Genomic DNA, 19,107 nt, shown 5'->3' with positions numbered 1-19,107 from the left:
CTCGTCGTATGTATTTTAATAAAATATCTAATGATATAATGAGAAGGTTTGAACTAGATTTCCTTGAAGAAAGAAGGGATAGATCCCAAGCAAAACTAGCTATCTACCAACTAGGTATTATAACTATAAGGTTAAGAAGAATTCGTTTCGCTTGAATGACCTTATGATAAAGAGAGTGTTCCTATCTTCTAAGGAGCTAGGAGTGGGAACCCTAGGCCCTAATTGGGAGTGTCCCTCTTGCATCAAGGAAGAGGTTTTACCAAGGACCTACAAAGTTGAAGGTATAGATTGACAAGCTATCTGCCAACACTTGTAAAAATTTCAAATTACAAACAAATATCAAATAATGAAATGAATAGCAACAAGGCAATAACTCCATAAATGAAAATGCAGTAAAGATAGCAAATGACAAAAAATGTATTCACTCATTGCAAAGAATATTACATCTGTGGGCTTCGAGGCCATTTATATAATATTTCAAGATCTTATCACTTTACATGGCTACCCTTTGCAAGAGTTTGAGGCTCGTCTCCCTCCTCTAAGAACTCAGACCTTAACTTAGAGTGTTGAAGGTCCGAAAGTTCACTTCAATCTACTTTACCACATCAGTGTAGGCATACATCCGCTAATACTTAGCAAAACTTTGGTATGCCTCAGTGAGGTAGAAGTTGGCAATGTATCACTTCTCAACTTCACTTTTTGCAAATTCAGCGTCTCTCCTTCCCATCTCCACCTCCCCTGTTAGGCTCGATATTCTGGAATTCAACTCTCCCACCTGCTGCTTCAAAGCAGCATTTTCTTTATTAGCCACCTCTAAAGTCTCATCAGCCAGCTTTTGGTGGGTGTTAGAAGTCTCCATTCGCTTCGTTAGGGAGGCCACCTCATTATGCGACAAGTGAATCTCCTTTTTCGAATATTCAATTTCTACAAGTACAGAAGTGAGCTTTACAGGCTTTTTATCATTTTGTTTCTTCAAAGCCTCCACTTCAGCCTTAGCCTTCTTGGCTGCTTTCTTGGCTTGGGAGGCCTTATTCGCGATTTCTTCATGTTTTCTTTGAAAGATTTTAAATTGGGCCTTCGCTTCTATGGCAGCACCAAACACCCTTCTCGTTTGGCTTACCATGGTGGTGAAGATGTCCACCCATTCAATGGTCTCTATGAATGATTGCCAATGGTTCATCCAGAACTTGTGAAATGTTGCAGTCTAAACCACTGAAGGAATCTTCGACAGAACCTCCGAAGCTAGCTCATCGCTCCGTTGAGAAAATGAGGAGCTTAGGGTGAAGACATGCATCAGATGCAGTGGACCACTAGATGTCCTCACCCTCTTAAAGGAATCTTGCCATGGGGAGCTAGGTGGTGGGCTGGCCATGGACCTATCCCCTCTAGTAGTAGAGAAATTTTTTTCTTGGGGGAAACGAAAATAACTTTTTGTGCACAAAATAATTTTTTTAGCTGTTATCATTTATTACTAAAGATCATGGTGTTATACCTTTACATATTATCTAGAAAGCCTAGTCTTTGATCTTACTTTGAAGTTTTTTTTCATGTTTGGCTCTTGAACTTCTAGTCTTGATATTTCGTTGGTGCCGTCTCTCATGCTTTTGATCTTTCTTGACATTTATATTTAAGCTTTCGTCTTGAATGATTTGACTTGAATGTTTAACTTCCATTTTGATTTTCATTTCAAATCCGATATATAATGCTTAATTGATTTTAACATTGATTTATTATCACTCAAAATATTAAAAAGCAATATTAGTCTTGTTTACTATGAAAAAAATATCGAGGATAAAGTTGACCATATGTCAACACAAATCATTGAAGCCTCATATTCATGACACCCATACTTGCCTCCTTAGAATTATAGCCTATGGCTTCCGTTATGTTGACGAAGCTCCCCCACTTCAGCTTCACATTCACAGCTTCGATAGGACCTTCAAAAAATGAGAGAACGAAGAGCATTATTGGTCACATGTGCCTCAACTTTGCTTAAATGTCTGAATAAATAAGAGGCCCAACATAAAACTTCGGCACGTGATGTCCATAAGTACTTCGAACATTTCATCATATATTTTACTCTCAAATTCTAATTTTTATATATAAATATTTACAATTGGACATGAGGAGCTATTATTGTGGGATTAAAAATAACCACCCCACAATTTTTAAATTATTGTTTCAATATAACACAAATTCTATGTACTACATTAATGATCATACATAGACTTGGGGGACTATTGATCTCATATTCGATGCTCCCAGTGCAAGCCATGCAGAAACAATATGTACAAGACATTTGGTAGTCAACAAAGTCAAAATAAGGAAAAAGGAAAAAGTTGATCCCTTTTTGCCGAAGCACTCCTTCTTTGGCCAAGGTACTCTCTCTTGCAGAACCTCTACCATGTAAAGTAATTTTCCCTCCTAGCTGAAGTACTCTATCAAGATCAAAGCACATGCTGCATTCAAAGCAGATCGAAAATGTCAGTGTAGGATGTAGGTCAGTTGACCCCTTGTGAATGCAATTAATTTGTGGCAAAAAGTGATGCGAGACTTTGGTTAACAAGATGAGGCCATGTGGTTTTGATTCAATGGTGGCCATGCCGATCCAAACTTTATAAATAGCAACACTTAACCTTTTAAGGGATTGAAAAAAATATATGTAAGATTACACGTGAATTCTTAGTAAAATCTCTTTCTTGTTCATTCCACATTTACATACTCGAGTTCAAATCATTTTTAGTTTTGGTGAGATAGATTGTGATTATTTATTTACAATTGTTCTTGATCATATCATCGATTTTCGAACGTGTTTGTCTCATGTTATAGAGCATGTTCTTCATCCATTACCTCTCCGATTGATTATTTCAATCGAAACGTGCCTACTTTGCTCGTTCAAACACGAGTGGACACGACATTTGTTTTCCACATTGCTATTGCAAAAAAGGTGGTCAACACTTACAATACATCATAGCCTCTTGTCTATAAGCTAAATAGGCGAGTAAATTGAACTTTTCGAAATAATGGCTTTTTATAACCAAAAAAAAAGTCAGAAGACTGGTCATTCACAAAACAATTAGTAGGATTAACCTTTTTTTCCATATGAACTAGCCCTATTTCATGAGAGTTTAAGGGTTTACCTTTTCTCAGAAGTAAGATTGGCAATGGGCAAGTCGCGGGAAGGTTACTCATTTATGTAACTATTTAATAGTTTTTATAAATTTTGATAATTCATTTTATTGCTCCCATTCATTCAAGTAAGACAATAATATAGCTATTAAATTTTTTAATTAATTTGTTTAAAAGTTAAATTACTTGAATGCTTTTGGTAAACTGAAGTTTTTTATTGTTTATAATGTTCTTTAGATAATCTCAGATAGCATCTTCTATTAGGATTAATGAAATTTTGTGGAGATTTTCCATTTAAAGTATTGGTTTTTTTATAAAAAAATAAAGTAAAATAAAATGGGGCGGAGCCCTTGTTACCAACACTCTCCTCGAGGCGGAATTTCCTTCCCTATACGTGACTCAATTACCCGATTAAGCAGGCAATCCCTCCCCTACACGAGGCGGGGCTGCGGGTATTGAATTTGATAGGTATTTTTGTCATCTCTATTCAAGAGAGAATATCTACTTGAAAAGTGGGGTCATTTTTCCAACCCAGACACAATTAACTCGGAAATTTCTAGATGATTAAGATGGACTAAATTAATTTTTAGCTATAATTAAAATTCACTGAAGACCGCATAATCTAAGCCATTATTTCGCGATTGTTTATAAATTATTCATAATGGATTTAATCATTTTTTACACACAAATTATGTGGAACTCACAAGTATTTCTTACTTATCCATGGTTCATTTTTTATATTTATAATTTAAACTATTTATAAACAACTCCCAAAAAATGATTATTTTTATGTTGCACCATGATAGTAAGAGGAAGATTATACAAACATCAATCGTAGTTGAAGTTTTAGGCCACTCTTTTTTACATGGAGCGTGGTGATAAGAAATACATAAAATTTATAAACGGAGAGAAAAAGAAGAATGCAGAGATCAAATCAATATCCTCTTCAAATTTACTAAAAATGGTATCCTTTATTATTAAACGTACATTTACATAATGATCTTTATTGACACAAACTACACCAATTTATCTAATATGCAAATCACAGTAATAAAAATCTATCGGGAACATATTTATTAAGTACAAATAACATAAAAGTGTAGAATTTAGTTTCCCCGGGAATCTTATTTCCCATTTTTGTTCCACCATGAGTAGAGGGGCGGAATACTTTGTTCATTCTGGAAGAAATTAGCAGGATCAACTTTGGTTTTCACATGAACCAATCTGTTGAAATTATTCTTGAAATATTTGATCCCCCAAATGCTGGCTTGTGAATAGCTTGTGTTGCCCTTGTTATTAACTCCAATATCAAGATCTCTATAGTTGATATATGCAGCCCTTGGAAAGTTTGAAACATAAGGAGCCATGTAACTGTAAAGCTTTCTAATCCAATTTATATACTTATCTGATGCCTCTACCTCTTCTGGTTCCCAATACACCAAGTGCTGGATTTTGTACAAATTACCAGCCCTGTGAGGAAAGGGAATTGCAGAATCTGAAATTTTATCCATTCTTCCACCATATGGACTCAATATCATCTCAGCTTCCTCAGCTTCCTCTTCAAAAAACAATTTCCAAATCCCTTCGAGCCCATTCCTGGAAATAGGTTTCTGAACATAGTCCGTTTTTGCTTTGAAGTATCGTACATTTGGCTGAGTCCTGTTCTGCAATACTTCTCGTGATTCGATGGGAAACCCAGCAAAATATAGGATTGATTCTATCCAACTCATTTCAGTGCAATATTCTCTCTGGAGACCCAATTCTGGGAAGCTTTGTTGCATTAGAGGAAGCAATGTTCCAACACCACCAAGGTACAATGAATTAAATGAAGCCTGTATAGTTCTCCCTCCATCTTGGCTTGAATTCACCCTTCTTATAAGGATTCTAATGAACAAATCTTCATCGAATTTGTGTGCAATGTATTGCCATCGGTGAACAATATTTGTTGCATTTTGATCCAAGGTCTTGTTAATTGTAAACACAGTGACTTTTTCTGGAACATCCACCAATTGTATCTTCCAAGCAAGAATGACTCCAAAACTAGCACCTCCACCTCCTCTTATGGCCCAGAATAGATCTTCACCCATTGATTTTCGATCGAGAATCCTTCCATTCACGTCAACCAAGCGCGCATCAATTATATTATCTGCTGCAAGCCCATATTTTCTTAACAATGCTCCATACCCTCCACCACTGAAATGCCCACCAACTCCAACGGTAGGGCAAACACCAGCAGGAAACCCTAGGGTTTGACTTGTTTCCGAAATTCTATAGTATAGTTCCCCGATGGTTGAACCGGTTTGAACCCATGCAGTTTTGTTATCAGCATCAACACTTATTTCCCTTAAGTTGAAAAGATCAAGTATGACAAAAGGAACTTCTGATGCATATGAAAGTCCTTCATAATCATGGCCACCACTTCGAACCCGTATTTGCATTCCATTTTCTTTGGCGCAATATATGATAGGTTGAATTTGGGATTCTTGCACGGGAGTAACAATGACTAATGGTTTAGGTGTTGTTTCTGATGTGAATCGAAGGTTTTGTATGGAGAAATTTAGGATTGATGAGTATGAAGTATCGTTTGGGGTATAAACAACATTGGAAATGGAAGAGTCATTGTTTGATTGAATGGACATACATTGAATAAAATCATCATGTCCATCAGAAGAAACTGCCCATGAACATGAGAAGATTACAAGAAGAGCAAATAAAAGGGAACAAGTGCTTGGAGTATTCATCATTTAACGTAGACTGATTAATTTGTATATTGCAAAGAAGAAAACATACTGAATTTATAGTGTCATGAAGTTGCATGCTTCTTTCGAAACATTGGATATTAATGTGAACATCAGGTTTGAATTTCTGTTACAATAACTGTATGATAATGACTATTCCAATTAAGTTGCTATATGAACAAATTTCTGAACATTATTTGTTCAGATTATGTATTCTAGCTAAGGGAAGAAAATTGTTTTTCCATGGTGTAACAGATTAGTATTTTCAAAAATTAATATATAAAAATAAACGCATCCCAATTGTTTATTTTGTATTATTAATTTGGTTATTTCTTCAATGGAGAAGTCATAATATTCGAGATTAGTTGACGTTTCAAAGTCATATATGTTGATATTTTCATTTAATAAAATCTAGAATTTGACATTTAACATTCCTTGAATTTATGTAGCTTCAGCATACATAGACGGGTGAATTGATAATCCAGTATCTACGTTTTCGCCTAAAATCTGCAATCCGTAAGAAATCAGAACTTGATTTACAGGCAAAGATTTTTATATGCTGATTAATTATAAATTTTGCGACACAAAATTTATTATTTGTCTGTGTCAAATTAAGCTTCTAAATCTTGTGATGCTCTCATATACTTATTTACGTTTAAGTGTTTCGACAAAGTATTTTTCTGCATGCTAAAAAAAAAAAGTTGTATAATACGATTTCTCGCCCCACTGGTGTATTTATTAGCTGAAGCCATAAAAGATGGCAAGAAAGTACTACCACTTGGCAAAAAAACTTTCATTGCAAATTTCAGGAATTTCCCGGAAAATGAATAATCAGAATATTCAAAGTAGGAAGTTAGGAACATTAATTACCAATATATATATATATATATATCAGAAAAGTCAGTGTGTTTGGGGTCAATTCTAGACGTGCCCTTAGAATTCTTGAAAAGCCTCTAAGACCAACTAGATCGAAGGAAGGGCCACTGAGACTATATTTTGTTGAAAATAAGTTCAAACTTTTCCAAATTGAAAATTAAAATTTCAGTTTTCATGCATTTTAAGTTTTCTGTTTTAATTTCCAGATTTGATTAATTTTCATTGTGAGCATGTTGAATTTTTTATCATAAAAGGGGGTGGATCTCCCATTGTTTTATACACACAAAAAAAAGACTTTGGCAAAATATTCTCTAGTCATTTCATATTATTTTCTTCTATGATTTTGGCAATTATTAAGGACTTATTCTTTCTATCCCCGTGGTCATGCCCTTAGAAGGAGAATTGATTGCGAGTTGTTAGGGTTTTACATTGAAGCCGTGCATTGCTTAAAGTACCCACACAAAGGAGAGACCACGTGATTTTAGTACAGTGTTTATCGAGACACTTTTAGACTAGCTTTTCTAACTTTATTATTATATTTATATTATTTGACTTATGTTTATAGTTGATAATTAATTACAAATCACAAAATTTTTACAACAGATTTTGTACATGATCATCTTTATCTAACAATGGAAGGGAGGATAGATCAAATTCAACTGTTTGCAGATGTCGTTCGCGTGTTTTAGAAGTCATTCATGTATACTAATTTTGCAAATGCTGAATTGTATTTGATCATATATAGTTACTGAATTTATTTATTCTTACATGTATATAAATTATTCTAGTTCTTGGGTTGAAGAATAAAATGGTATATCGTTATCAACGTTTTCAAACTCTGTCCAATTATAAAATGATCAGTGTATTATTTATCATTTCAATTATATCACTTGATTAGCTGTCTCATTACTTAGCAGAGTAATGAAGGGAAATTCTACTTGTACATAATTATTGCACATAATGATGTTCATAATGTGATATGGCAATCTTCGGTGTGCAAGTGTGAGATTTGAATTAAAGGTTGGATCTAGTGACACATGTAATTGTGGACACCATTATGTAGACAATTATGTACATATAACACTATGATACGGCAAATATACCTCACAAGTTTCTCCACTACCATTTTTTTTAAGGCAAACAAATATCCCAAACATTATTGAGTAACAAGGGTTCTATGTACTGAAAATGACAAATAAGTGCTAAACATTGACACTATATTATTAACAGCTAATTAGAATAATTCCAAAAATTGATTGCATTCATAAGACAAACATACGGTTCAAATAAATCAACTTTAGTTGGTGAGAATTCTTTGCACCTTACAAGAAAAAGTTCAAAACAAATGCTTACAAGGAGACATATGGGAGCAAGTACTCTCACTTATTCACCATTCAGTATGTTATGTATTGTGGCGATCTATAGTTTGATTGATTTGAGCATTGGAGGGCGGAGGGCCTTTAGGCAGCCCGAGTGTCGCCTTACACAAGTATTTTTTTACTTGTCAATCAAAAGATCAACAACATATTGAATGTTGACGATTTATTTACACAAAATGATTCTTTATCAAAGTCGAAGTCAAGAAGGACTAAAATGAAATAAATTATTTTAATTGGTACTAAATTTATTGTGGAAAATATTTTGAAGGTTTTAAGTTGGACAAAATAAAATTTTGGGATTTACTTATATATTTTTGGAAGTTTAGGATTTAATTTTATATTATATTTAAGAAGAGGGACTTTCCTTGCAATATGGAGTAAGTGGGCCTTTACAGTACAACCTTTGACCCTTTTTTCTCTCAAAACACACACTAGAAACCGGTTGAGAGAGAGAAAACGTAGAGAAGAAAAAAAAACCAAGGGAAAAAGGGAATAAACGAGAAAGAAAGGAAGGAAAAAGAGAAGGAAGGTGAAGAAGAAGAAATCTTATGCCAATTATTTCAAGCTTGTTTCTTTAGTTTTTCAAGAGATTGAAGGAAGGAGAATGATTCCAAGCCAATCTTTTGATTTGTGAAAGATTTTTTCATTTTATTATTATTATTTTTTTTGTGCCAAGGTAAGAAATACCGACTTCTAGCAAACCCTAGATCTTTAAATTGGACAATTGAGTAAAGATTAATTGTGGAAATGATCATGTGGTAGGGGCAGCCGAGTAGAGCTCTCAAGCATCAAAATCCAGTATCTCAAACTCATGATGGTCTTGAAAGAGGACATGTTGGAGGGGCTAGTGGGGCCACAGAATTAGTTCACTAGCTTCAGGTATAACCTGACTTGTCACTAACAAAAAAGTTGCAGCTATTGCTTTCTTTCTACCCAATGTTGACAGAGATAAACTCTATTGAGAAGGCTATGAAACTTGGGCGAAATTTTTTATGGGTACATCTAATCCAGTTGATACTGAACTTTGGATGAAGACTTTGGAGAGTATATTTGATATGGTAGAATGTTTAGACGATAAGAAATTATGCCTTGCTGTATTTTTATTGAAGGGAGGAGTGGTTGATTGGTATGTTTCATTTCGAGTCGATATTCAGATCCTAATGTTATCACCAAGACCATTTTCAAGGAAGCTTTCTATGAAACATACTATCCTCCACTTTATCGTGATGAAAAAAAATGAGTTTTTAAGATTGGTTCAAGGGTCTATGTCTACTGCTGAATACCATGTAATGTTTGTAAAACTTTCCAAGTATACAAGTGCTTTGGTTGCTGAAGAGAGAGATAGGTGTAGACGGTTCGAGCAAGGATTTATAGTAGAAATCCGGCCTATGGTTATTGCTCATGGGCATCAAAATTTTAGTATGTTGGTTGAGGCGGCATTGAGGGTTGAGACAAATATTCGAGAATGAAGTAATTAGGGAGTACAGGTGACCTTCAATATGGTATCTGTCAAACAGAAACTTCAGGAGAAAAGTTCAAGAATAACAAAAAAATTTTTTGGCTAGGTGTCACTAAATCTAGCGATTTTGAATCTAAGTCTGGAAGTTCTAGGTCTAGTTAGGGATCAAACATAGCTAGAGTTCTATAAAGCAATCAGTGGTGAGCGATTTTTATGTTTAGGGTTCTACATAGAGAATTCAAGGAGCGAGGCGGCATAAGGGTTCTGATCACTGAAGTTTTCCACAGTGCCAATCTTGGAGAAAGTTTCATCCAACTGAGTATCTATGAGGAATTGGAGTTTGTTATCAGTGTGGTTAGATGGGACACATAAGGAAAGATTGTCCAGCCCGATCTTAACAGATTGGAGCGTCTCGAATAGTATTTTCTTAGCCAATGATCGGTACGGCCAGACAGAATAGGGATCAAAGAGCTACATCAGCAGGGTCAATGGGGGCCACACAATCTAATGTTGCTAAGGATAGTGCTTCTAGATAGAGAGCCCAGGCCAATCGATCCAAGACTCGAGGCAAAGTGTTTGCTATAACCGAGCAGGAGGCAGAGGAGTCACTAGATGTGGTGGTAGGTATGTTATCTATTTTTGATAGAAGTACGCGCTCTTTAATTGATTCCGGTGCTACATATTTCTTTATTTCTCATGCACTTGGTAGCTATGCTAATCAGATGTCAGAGCCTTTAGATAGTGAATTGGTAGTAGCGACTCTAGTAGGGGACTCACTTTTAGCTAATTGTGTATATAAAAATTGTGGTATTAGAGTGAACAATCATGAGTTGAAAGCAGATCTAATTCCACTTGACATTCATGATTTTGATGTTATTTTATGGTTTTCGGCCGCTCCATGCTTCCACTGGCGTTTTGTCTTGCATAGCTTTAGTCGGACATCGATTTAGTAGGTAGACTGCAGTGCTTACTGCTTTTGTCCATAAAGTTTTCGAAAGACTTTTCTTCATTAGCATAGCTTTAGCTGTCTCCATTACTGTTCTATTCTTTCTTTCTGACATGCCATTTTGTTCAGGCATGTATCCAACTGTAAGTTGATGATGCTCTATTCCTTTATCTTCACAAAACTTTTTGAATTCATTTGATGTATATTCTTTGTCTCTATCGCTTCTGATAGTTTTGATATTGCAACCACTTTGCTTTTCAACATAGTTTTTGAACCTTTTAAAAATCTCAAATAGTTGGGATTTTTCACATAAGAAATATACCCATGTCATTCTAGTGTAGTCATCAATGAAGAGAATGAAGTACTAGTTTTGCTCATGTGATGGAGTACGCATCGGACTGCATACATCTGTAAGTATTAGCTGTAATGGCTTTTTAGCTCTCCAAAATTTTTCGGACGGAAATGGTTGGCGGTGTTGTTTTCTGAACAAACATACTTCGCAAACTGCATCAATCTCTTTTATGATTGGTAAGTCTCTTATCATGCTCTTTTGCTGCAGGATCTTCAACCCGTGGAAGTGGAAATGTCCAAATCTTTTGCGCCACAGCCATGATTCATCCACTTGTGCCATCATTGCCGTATTCTTTGCGTATCTCAATTGGATTGGAAAGCATCTGTTCCCTCACTTTTTGAATCTTGCAATTATAAGAGATTTATCTTTCTTGTCATAAATCGTGCAAGAATCTCCTTCAAAGTGTAAAGTATATACTTTCTCCATCATTTGACCTACACTTAGTAGATTTTGGTCTATAGTAGGGACTAAGAGAACTTCATTGATATATCTCTTGCCCCTTTTTTGTATTAACAGCAATAGTACCTTTGCCTGTTGCCTCTATGAAATTTCCATTGCCAATCTTGATTTTTCCCTTGGTTTTATTCAAGACTACAGAAGATACTTTCATCTTTCGTCATATGATTACTACAACCACTGTTTAGAACGACAAAATTTTTCATCGTGACCTAATTTTTTATAGTGATGACACTATGGTCTTCCTTTAAATCAACAATCCTTCTCCAAATGTCTATTTCTTTTACATATGCCACATGAAGGATACTTGTTGCTTTTATCGAATTCTTTTCCTTGAGTTTCTTTATTTTACAATTTTCTTTAAATTTTCTCCCACCTTCTCTAGATTTTTGACACCCCATATTAACTTTAGATTGGAATGCGTTTTCCGTGTTAATCTCATAACGCCTTTCTAGTCATTTTTCATGTGCTTCTAGTGAACCCATTAATTCTGCAGCTATTAACTTATCTATATCTTTTGACTCCTCGGTAGCTGTAATAATTGGATCATATTTTTCTGTTAAAGATTTCCCAACGACTTCTTTTTTGAGAAACATCATCTCCATAAGATCTTAATTGATTTACTATTTCATCTATTCTTAAATAATAATCTTTTGCAGTTTTAGAATCTTTCATTTTTAAATTTTCAAAATTCCTTCTTAAAATTTGAAGACGGTAAGTACGTACCTTGTCACTGCCGTGAAACTCATCCTTCAGTTTATCCCAAGCTTCTTTTGCAATTTTAGCTCCCATGATTCTTGGAAAATAAGTTCCGTCTAGCTCATTTATAGAGCAAGTAGTGTTAGAGAATCTTTTTGTTGATTCTCTTTAAGTTCCTTCTTTTGTATGGTAGATAGAGTGAAAATGTCATCTAGGTTAATATACCCATCATTGACAACATCCCATAAATTCTGCGTACAAAAGTAGGTCTTCATTTTGATGGACCAAAAGTCATAGTTGTCTCCATTAAATGTTGGAATAGGGATGGACGAATGGAAAGCGTCTGCTATAATATCTTATTACACTCAATATCAGTCGAATGTAGCTCTGATGCCACTGATAGTTTTTCTTGTAGTGATAAGATTAAATTAGATGGTATAATATGTTTTGTATGGGATAATTTTGGAGGTAGAAAATAGCTAGCATTTTGTTGGAAGTTAGTAGTATGAAAGATTTTGATAGAAAGTAATTTAGCAGACAAAGTAGGTAGCAGAAATAAACTTTATTAGAATGACAATAGCTTTTGCTTGCTTAAAATGAGAGACTTATGCTCTATTTACAAACCATAGCTTACATCAATTTATGGCTAATATGATTTCTTCTAGATAATTATATATGTGCCTAAAATACAAACCACACAAACTTTCTTGGTGCCCAAGTTTCTTTAGTGAATTCTAGATAATTTTGATTTTTTTTTATTATTCTTGCTTGCCAAGCAATTCTAGGATCTTCTAAAAATTTTTCTAAAATATGCATCAACCATCAATAAACTGAAATAAAATGTAATATTGAATAAATGGCGAGAAAATAATGCAAACTCATACAAAAAATAGCAGCTTCGCATGGAAGAATAATCAGAGAATCTATAGGCCGAGAAGGTTCAACACTAAGGGAGAAACATTTGGAGCCCTAGAAGTTAACGGAGGAACTTTGAAAGGCAATGTGCTACTAACATCCTCTTCACGAACCTCTAAAAAATTCATGTTCTATTCATGATGAAAATTTTTAATAATGTCGAGAACTTAGTTTTCCTTCCTGCATAGATTCTTCAAAAATCTTTTCTTTCTTAAGCATTCCTCTCAACAATAGTAAACTCCACAAAGTCGTCAATAAGTTCACAACTCCATAGCTTGGTACAATTGAAGACCTATATTTAATATAAACAATAAAATCGAACTTGGATGACTATATGTTGAATGAATAACAACCTACCAAGAACGCGTATTGTGCCTGACAAAACCCTTGGAATATAATGATATATTCTTATCAATGTTTTAACACCTTGTGAACCCATTTGTTGAAAATGTAATAGAATAATGCCACTTGATCTGTACAGATGACACCCCCGATGATTGCGCCTTCACATGGGATGCGTGGATCCCGTGCGAATAAAATAATCCGACCTCCCATGTGTGTGTTTGTGGTCATCCCCATAATCATCTATGCAGATCGTGTAACACAATTGAATGTAATAACCACCGTTAACAAATAATTACAACAGAATTGTGAACAACAAAAGTTTATCACATATTTGATATCCAAACATGAGATTTATGTCCTATAAAATTTTGGAAGATAAATTTGAGATTTGTAGATGGAGTTCACATTTTCTCACAAAAATGACATTTCGTAGGGTTAATGATTTTCTTCAAAATTTCCAATAGTGCAAGGGCTTGTGCCTACAAAAATTTGTATTTTCCCAACAAAAAATTTAACGAATAAGATATATCCTTTGTCGATAAAAATATTTGACATGTTTGTATGCTAATAATTATAAGAAAATTTTTCAATTTTTATTTTTATTTCTATTTCTATTCCCTACAAAAGGTATATTTGAAATGAAATTTCCTTTTTCTTTTCTTTTTCCCCCACATTTTATTCTTTGTTTCTTTCTTTTTCCTCTTCATTACTTTCTTCTCATCTCTGCCTAATCGATTTCCTTTACAGATATGAGTCGATGGAATCGTCATCAATCAGCCCTTTTTGCCAAAACCCTTTTCTTCCCCTTCCTTTTGATCTACGGGCGAATGAATTGGAGTTAATCAATGGCCATGAACGCGATTTCTTAATTTACTCAAGGTATTGGATTATTTCTTGGAATATGTTTGGAAAATAACAACATTTTCTTATTTTTGTTAGACATTGTTCCTTTATTATCATTTCAATATATGTAGAACACATTTCGAAATGCTGAAGTTGGTGTAGATATTTATTGGATGTGGTGATGTCATCATACATATATACACACACACACACACACATATATATAGAGAATCAGAGCCAACCCTGATACTTTGGAGGCGTTATGTCAATTTCAAATTGGGGCCCTATATTTTGATTCTCTTTGTATAGAGTTTTAGCGTGTTTGATGGATATTAAGCCATTGTTTGAATCTCATTTTTCATCAAAATACATTATTTAATAGTGATTTGACACCATTTTAATTATACATTTCTCAATAAATTAATATTACACACATTCTCCATTGTAATATTATTTCAAAATGCATTTTTTTTTTTAAGAAAATTGGGGCTCTAACAAACCTTAAAATCAAATATTTAGTAAATTTTGACAGAAGTAGATAGAATATATGGATTTCAAGTTTTGGAACCCATAAAATATGTAGTTAAAATTAATTGTCAATTTTGACTTAGATTAAAAATTTTAAATCTAGATTTTAATTGATGCCAAACAGGGGTTTAATATAATTATAAAGAATTTAACAAAGACAACTAAGCCCCAAATTTTGAAAAGAAAATAAGCAAAATGTCAAATTTCAACTAGCAACACAAATTACAAGTAAAGTTTGGCGAACAAAATTACAATACAATGACAAAGGGGTATGCTCGTTTATATAATTATTTTCTCACTACAATTATTTGAAATAAATTTGAATATATGTTTGAGCGATTTATGTACAAAATTGGATAATTTGACTGCAAAAGATAGTGTAACAAAATAATGAAAATTATGATCAAATATAAACAAGCTTCTAATTGTATATTAATTTATAAGAAATTAACTTAAAATAAGAAATATCTGAATGAACAAGAACAAAGAATTATTAAATTCAACGTACTTTCAGCAAATATCTAAAAATATTATTATCATGAGATTAAAAAAAACAATATAATAACAACTTATATACTCTGTAGTATATGTTTTGAAGATAAGATAGAAAGAAAGAAACCTATAAGGCTGTAAAAATAGTAGCGAGATCAAACTAAATTGGATTGAATCTTCAAAATTTTAATTCAAAATGAAATAATTTATATCTTGTTGGGATGAAAAAATAATGATGGGTGATTGTTGGACATAGAATTTGAAAAGACAAAGAGACCTTTTGTTTGGTTAAAAAAAAAAAAGAATGTTTGGAAGATAAAGTGTCAACTTAATTATAAATAGGGAAATTAATGTTTGTGATAAATAAATGTAAGTGATAAGTTTGATGTATAGTACTTTATACACCAAGCATGACATCCCCATCATGTGAGGGGGGCTGTAACCTTGTACAGCACAGAGAATAACCCAAGTTTCATTGGCATAAATAGTGTGGATTGAGTCCACAAACTAAAATAGAAAGTTGTCACAAGTTTGGTATTGGATAGTTTGAAATGATGAGATAACTTTGTCATATTTAGCCCCTGTTTGATGGTCATTATTTTGGGAAAGTGAATTTTTAGAGAATATATTGTTAAAAAATACAGAATTTTTTTTTTTGGATTTACACGCACAATATTCTATTATGTGAATGTTGAATGAGTATGAGAATTAAAAAGTTTTGTTATAAAAAGAAACAAATAAGGGCTTAGTTATACACTAATTAAAAACAGGTGCTATTGTCAATTTCACATTTATATACGCAGGAAAGATCATATTAAAGAAGTAAAAAATGCATCATAACGGTAATCGGACAATCATTTTGTTGTTAGGGATATTTAGGGAAGTGAATAATGTGCTGCTAACTTCAGTGTTCTCCAACTGGATAGCAACTATTCCAATTGTATTTCGTGATTATTGGCCATTTAAATCCAGTCTTAACTATAGGAGGAGCAATAAAAACGGTGCTGCTACAGGTTTATTATTTACTTTCCAATTTGGGAAATAATGGTTGAACATGATCAAAAACAAGGAAAATGTGGACAGATTAAGTTGACAGCATTTGTTTGGGTTTTTATTTATTGTTATTTTTTTCAAACTTTCCATTCATGTTTCGACACAGGCCCCCCTCTCTTTTTAACCATATTTTTGTAGCATTTCTCAAATTCTAATTGATTTCTTCTCCCCTTTGTTTCGGAAGAAACATGAGTTTAAATACAAGAAAATCCTAAAGAGTTTCCACATAATTAGTAACAACTAGGCTAAATTGGAAGAGAAATGCTACAAAAATAAGGTGGAACATATGTTGAAACATGAATGGACAGTTTGAAAAATTAAAAAGAAAAACACCCAACCAAATGCTGCCAATTTATAGAGGTTGAGTTGCTTGTAAACTCAAGTTGGAAGCCACGAGCATTAGCTACTATCATTTTTTTCTATTAATATTTTAGATATGTGTTGGCATCACACCTATTTATGCACAACATAAATCTCAGTTAAAATGAATATGAGTTCTACCTATTGAAAAATCAATTAAAATTAGTTAATAAAAAAAATATTTTTTCACTTCAATAAACAATCATATTCACGTTTTAACAAATCAATCACAAAAAGTGTTGTCGGAACTTCGACTAACACAATCAAAAGAACAAATAAAATAAGCAGAAAATAGAAAATAGTAAATGAAGCGAGGTATGCCAATAAAATAAGCAAATCTCCTTAAAACAGATTTCGCCCCCCAATGTCGTACAAACGGGATTATGGACGTTTGTCTCCCAAGATACAACGCTCCTTCCAAAGTCGATACTGCACAATACCAACCTTGTCGGTCGAACCAATGAAAGATCGTACTTGAACGGAATAACCACGGAAATATAAGAGAATTTTTAGAGCAGAATATGGAGAGAGAAGAATTTAGAAATCAATTGAATTCGTAATTGATTTGGTGTGTCCAAAAACGAATATGGGGGTCTCTATTTATAGAGATTGAAGTGTTTCATGGAACAAGTGTGTGACATTTCAGGAACTGGTGCACCACTTGGTCTGATTCGTCTTAGCCATTGGATTGCACTATTTTCATGATCTGACGGCTCAGATTGAACCATGAAGTGAAGTGTCCATTCATCACGCCTATTCACCAATTTCTGAACAGTCACAGCCATGCGGATGCCACGCGTACATCTAACCGCCACGTAGGACGAAGGGACGTGACCTACCACACGTGCGCCACCTAGAATGCCAAATCACCGAGCCTTGTGCTGCAACGTCATCGAACCACGAGTCCATTTTCGAAAACTAAAGGGCTCCCCAACTCCTCGCAACGATGCGTACGTGCGAAGTGACAAGTGCGCCTCTAAAGCGCCCAATGCATACTTTGCGACGTGCGCGTGCCGGGACCGGGACAGGAAAGCCGTACGAGTGGTACGAAGCACCACTCTAGTGGTGACTAGCCTTTGGCTAGCAAACTAGCCAAAGGCTAACTAAAGTTAGCCAAGTGTTAGGTAACTTATTAAATTATATATTATTCACACAACCCACCATATAAACAAGATTATTTTCTTGTAAACTTTCGATGTGGGACTCCTTTCCATATAAAAACACTTAAAATAGGCTTATCAACATATGTGCCTATATTGGAGACTTTTCCAATTCATCCAAATTAATTGCAATGGCCCACATCATTAAATATTACATTTAATAATTTAAACCCAAATCAAATTCAATTAATTCCAACAATCCCCCACATGAATGGAAGAAGTCGACTCAAAGCAAGGAAGACGGAAGAAGAGTACTATCTGAAAGATAATGCATCAAGATAGGTAGCTTTCGCTTTGAACCTTCTTTAGTAAGAATCTTTCGAACTCACTTGGCTAATCAGTGAACGCAACGTTTTGAACTATCAGCCGTTATTGCAAGCTCAGACAATAGACCAAACACATTATCTCTCATATCAAACTTGGTTCTCTATTTTGTTCATTATTTCGGCCCTGAACTACTTGGGTTCTGCGAGTGCTTTAGAGAATTCGCCTAAGTAAATTCTCATAGAACCGGCCAAGTTCGCACTAACATAGGTGATGTACTATAAGGAGTACCCTGCTGTAATTACTTGTACCATTTATAGTCATCATTAAAAGCAAAGCTTATCCTTAATACACTTCATAGTCAGCACTTTTTGCATTATAGAAATGGGAAGGAGTTAAACTCCTAAGTGCTTCTTATCGAGTCATTCATAATTAGTTTTCCTATTGAACCTAGTCCATGGGATCTCCAGTTGCCAGGTTAGGTTTCCACTAAGATGACTCATTGGGTTTTAGGCTTTAAACCCATTTCCCTCGATGCACAGTCTATACGCTCTCTAGATAACCCTTTAGTAAATGGATCCACTAGGTTTTCTTTTGACTTAACAAAATCAATTGATATTGTTCCATTTGAGAGCAACTACCGAACGGTGTTATGTCTACGACGTATATGTCTTGACTTACCGTTATACACAAAATTTTTAGCTCTGGCTATTGTGGCCTGGTTATCACAATGAATACAAATAGCCGGTACAGGCTTTGGCCATATAGGAATATCTTCTATGAAATGTCTTAACCATTCTGCTTCTTCTCCTGCTTTGTCTAAAGCAATAAACTCAGATTTCATAGTAGATCGAGCTATACATGTTTGCTTAGAAGATTTCCATGATATAGCGCCACCACCGAGAGTAAATACATAGCCACTTGTAGACTTTGACTTGTCTGTATCTGATATCCAATTGGCATCACTATATCCTTCAATTACTAGAGGATATTTTCCATAATGTAATGAATACTCTCTGGTCCGTTTCAAGTATCCTAAAACTCCAAGTAATGCATCCTAATATTGATTACTTGTGTAACGACTCAGCTTACTTACCGAGTAAGCTATATCAG

At 34.2% G+C, this 19,107-nt stretch overlaps 1 protein-coding gene across 1 annotated transcript; it reads right to left on the bottom strand.

Moving 5' to 3' along the window:
* Nucleotides 1-4,078: 4,078 nt before the first annotated feature.
* On the bottom strand, nt 4,079-5,878 carry LOC111391708 (berberine bridge enzyme-like 18). Its single transcript, XM_023016955.1, has one exon. It carries the CDS (start codon nt 5,871-5,873, stop codon nt 4,254-4,256), a length of 1,620 nt encoding a protein of 539 aa, XP_022872723.1. The 5' UTR covers nt 5,874-5,878; the 3' UTR covers nt 4,079-4,253.
* Between the last annotated feature and the right edge of the window lie 13,229 nt (nt 5,879-19,107).

This window comes from Olea europaea, unplaced genomic scaffold (assembly GCF_002742605.1).
Source record: "Olea europaea var. sylvestris unplaced genomic scaffold, O_europaea_v1 scaffold827, whole genome shotgun sequence".
Lineage (NCBI taxonomy): Eukaryota > Viridiplantae > Streptophyta > Magnoliopsida > Lamiales > Oleaceae > Olea > Olea europaea.
Note: the sequence above shows the minus strand (reverse complement) of the source record. Positions and strands in the feature narration are given on the sequence as shown.

Bases quoted from the DNA above. Each gene is read 5' to 3' on its own strand.
- LOC111391708 (XM_023016955.1), bottom strand. From the start codon at position 5,873: ATGATGAATACTCCAAGCACTTGTTCCCTTTTATTTGCTCTTCTTGTA.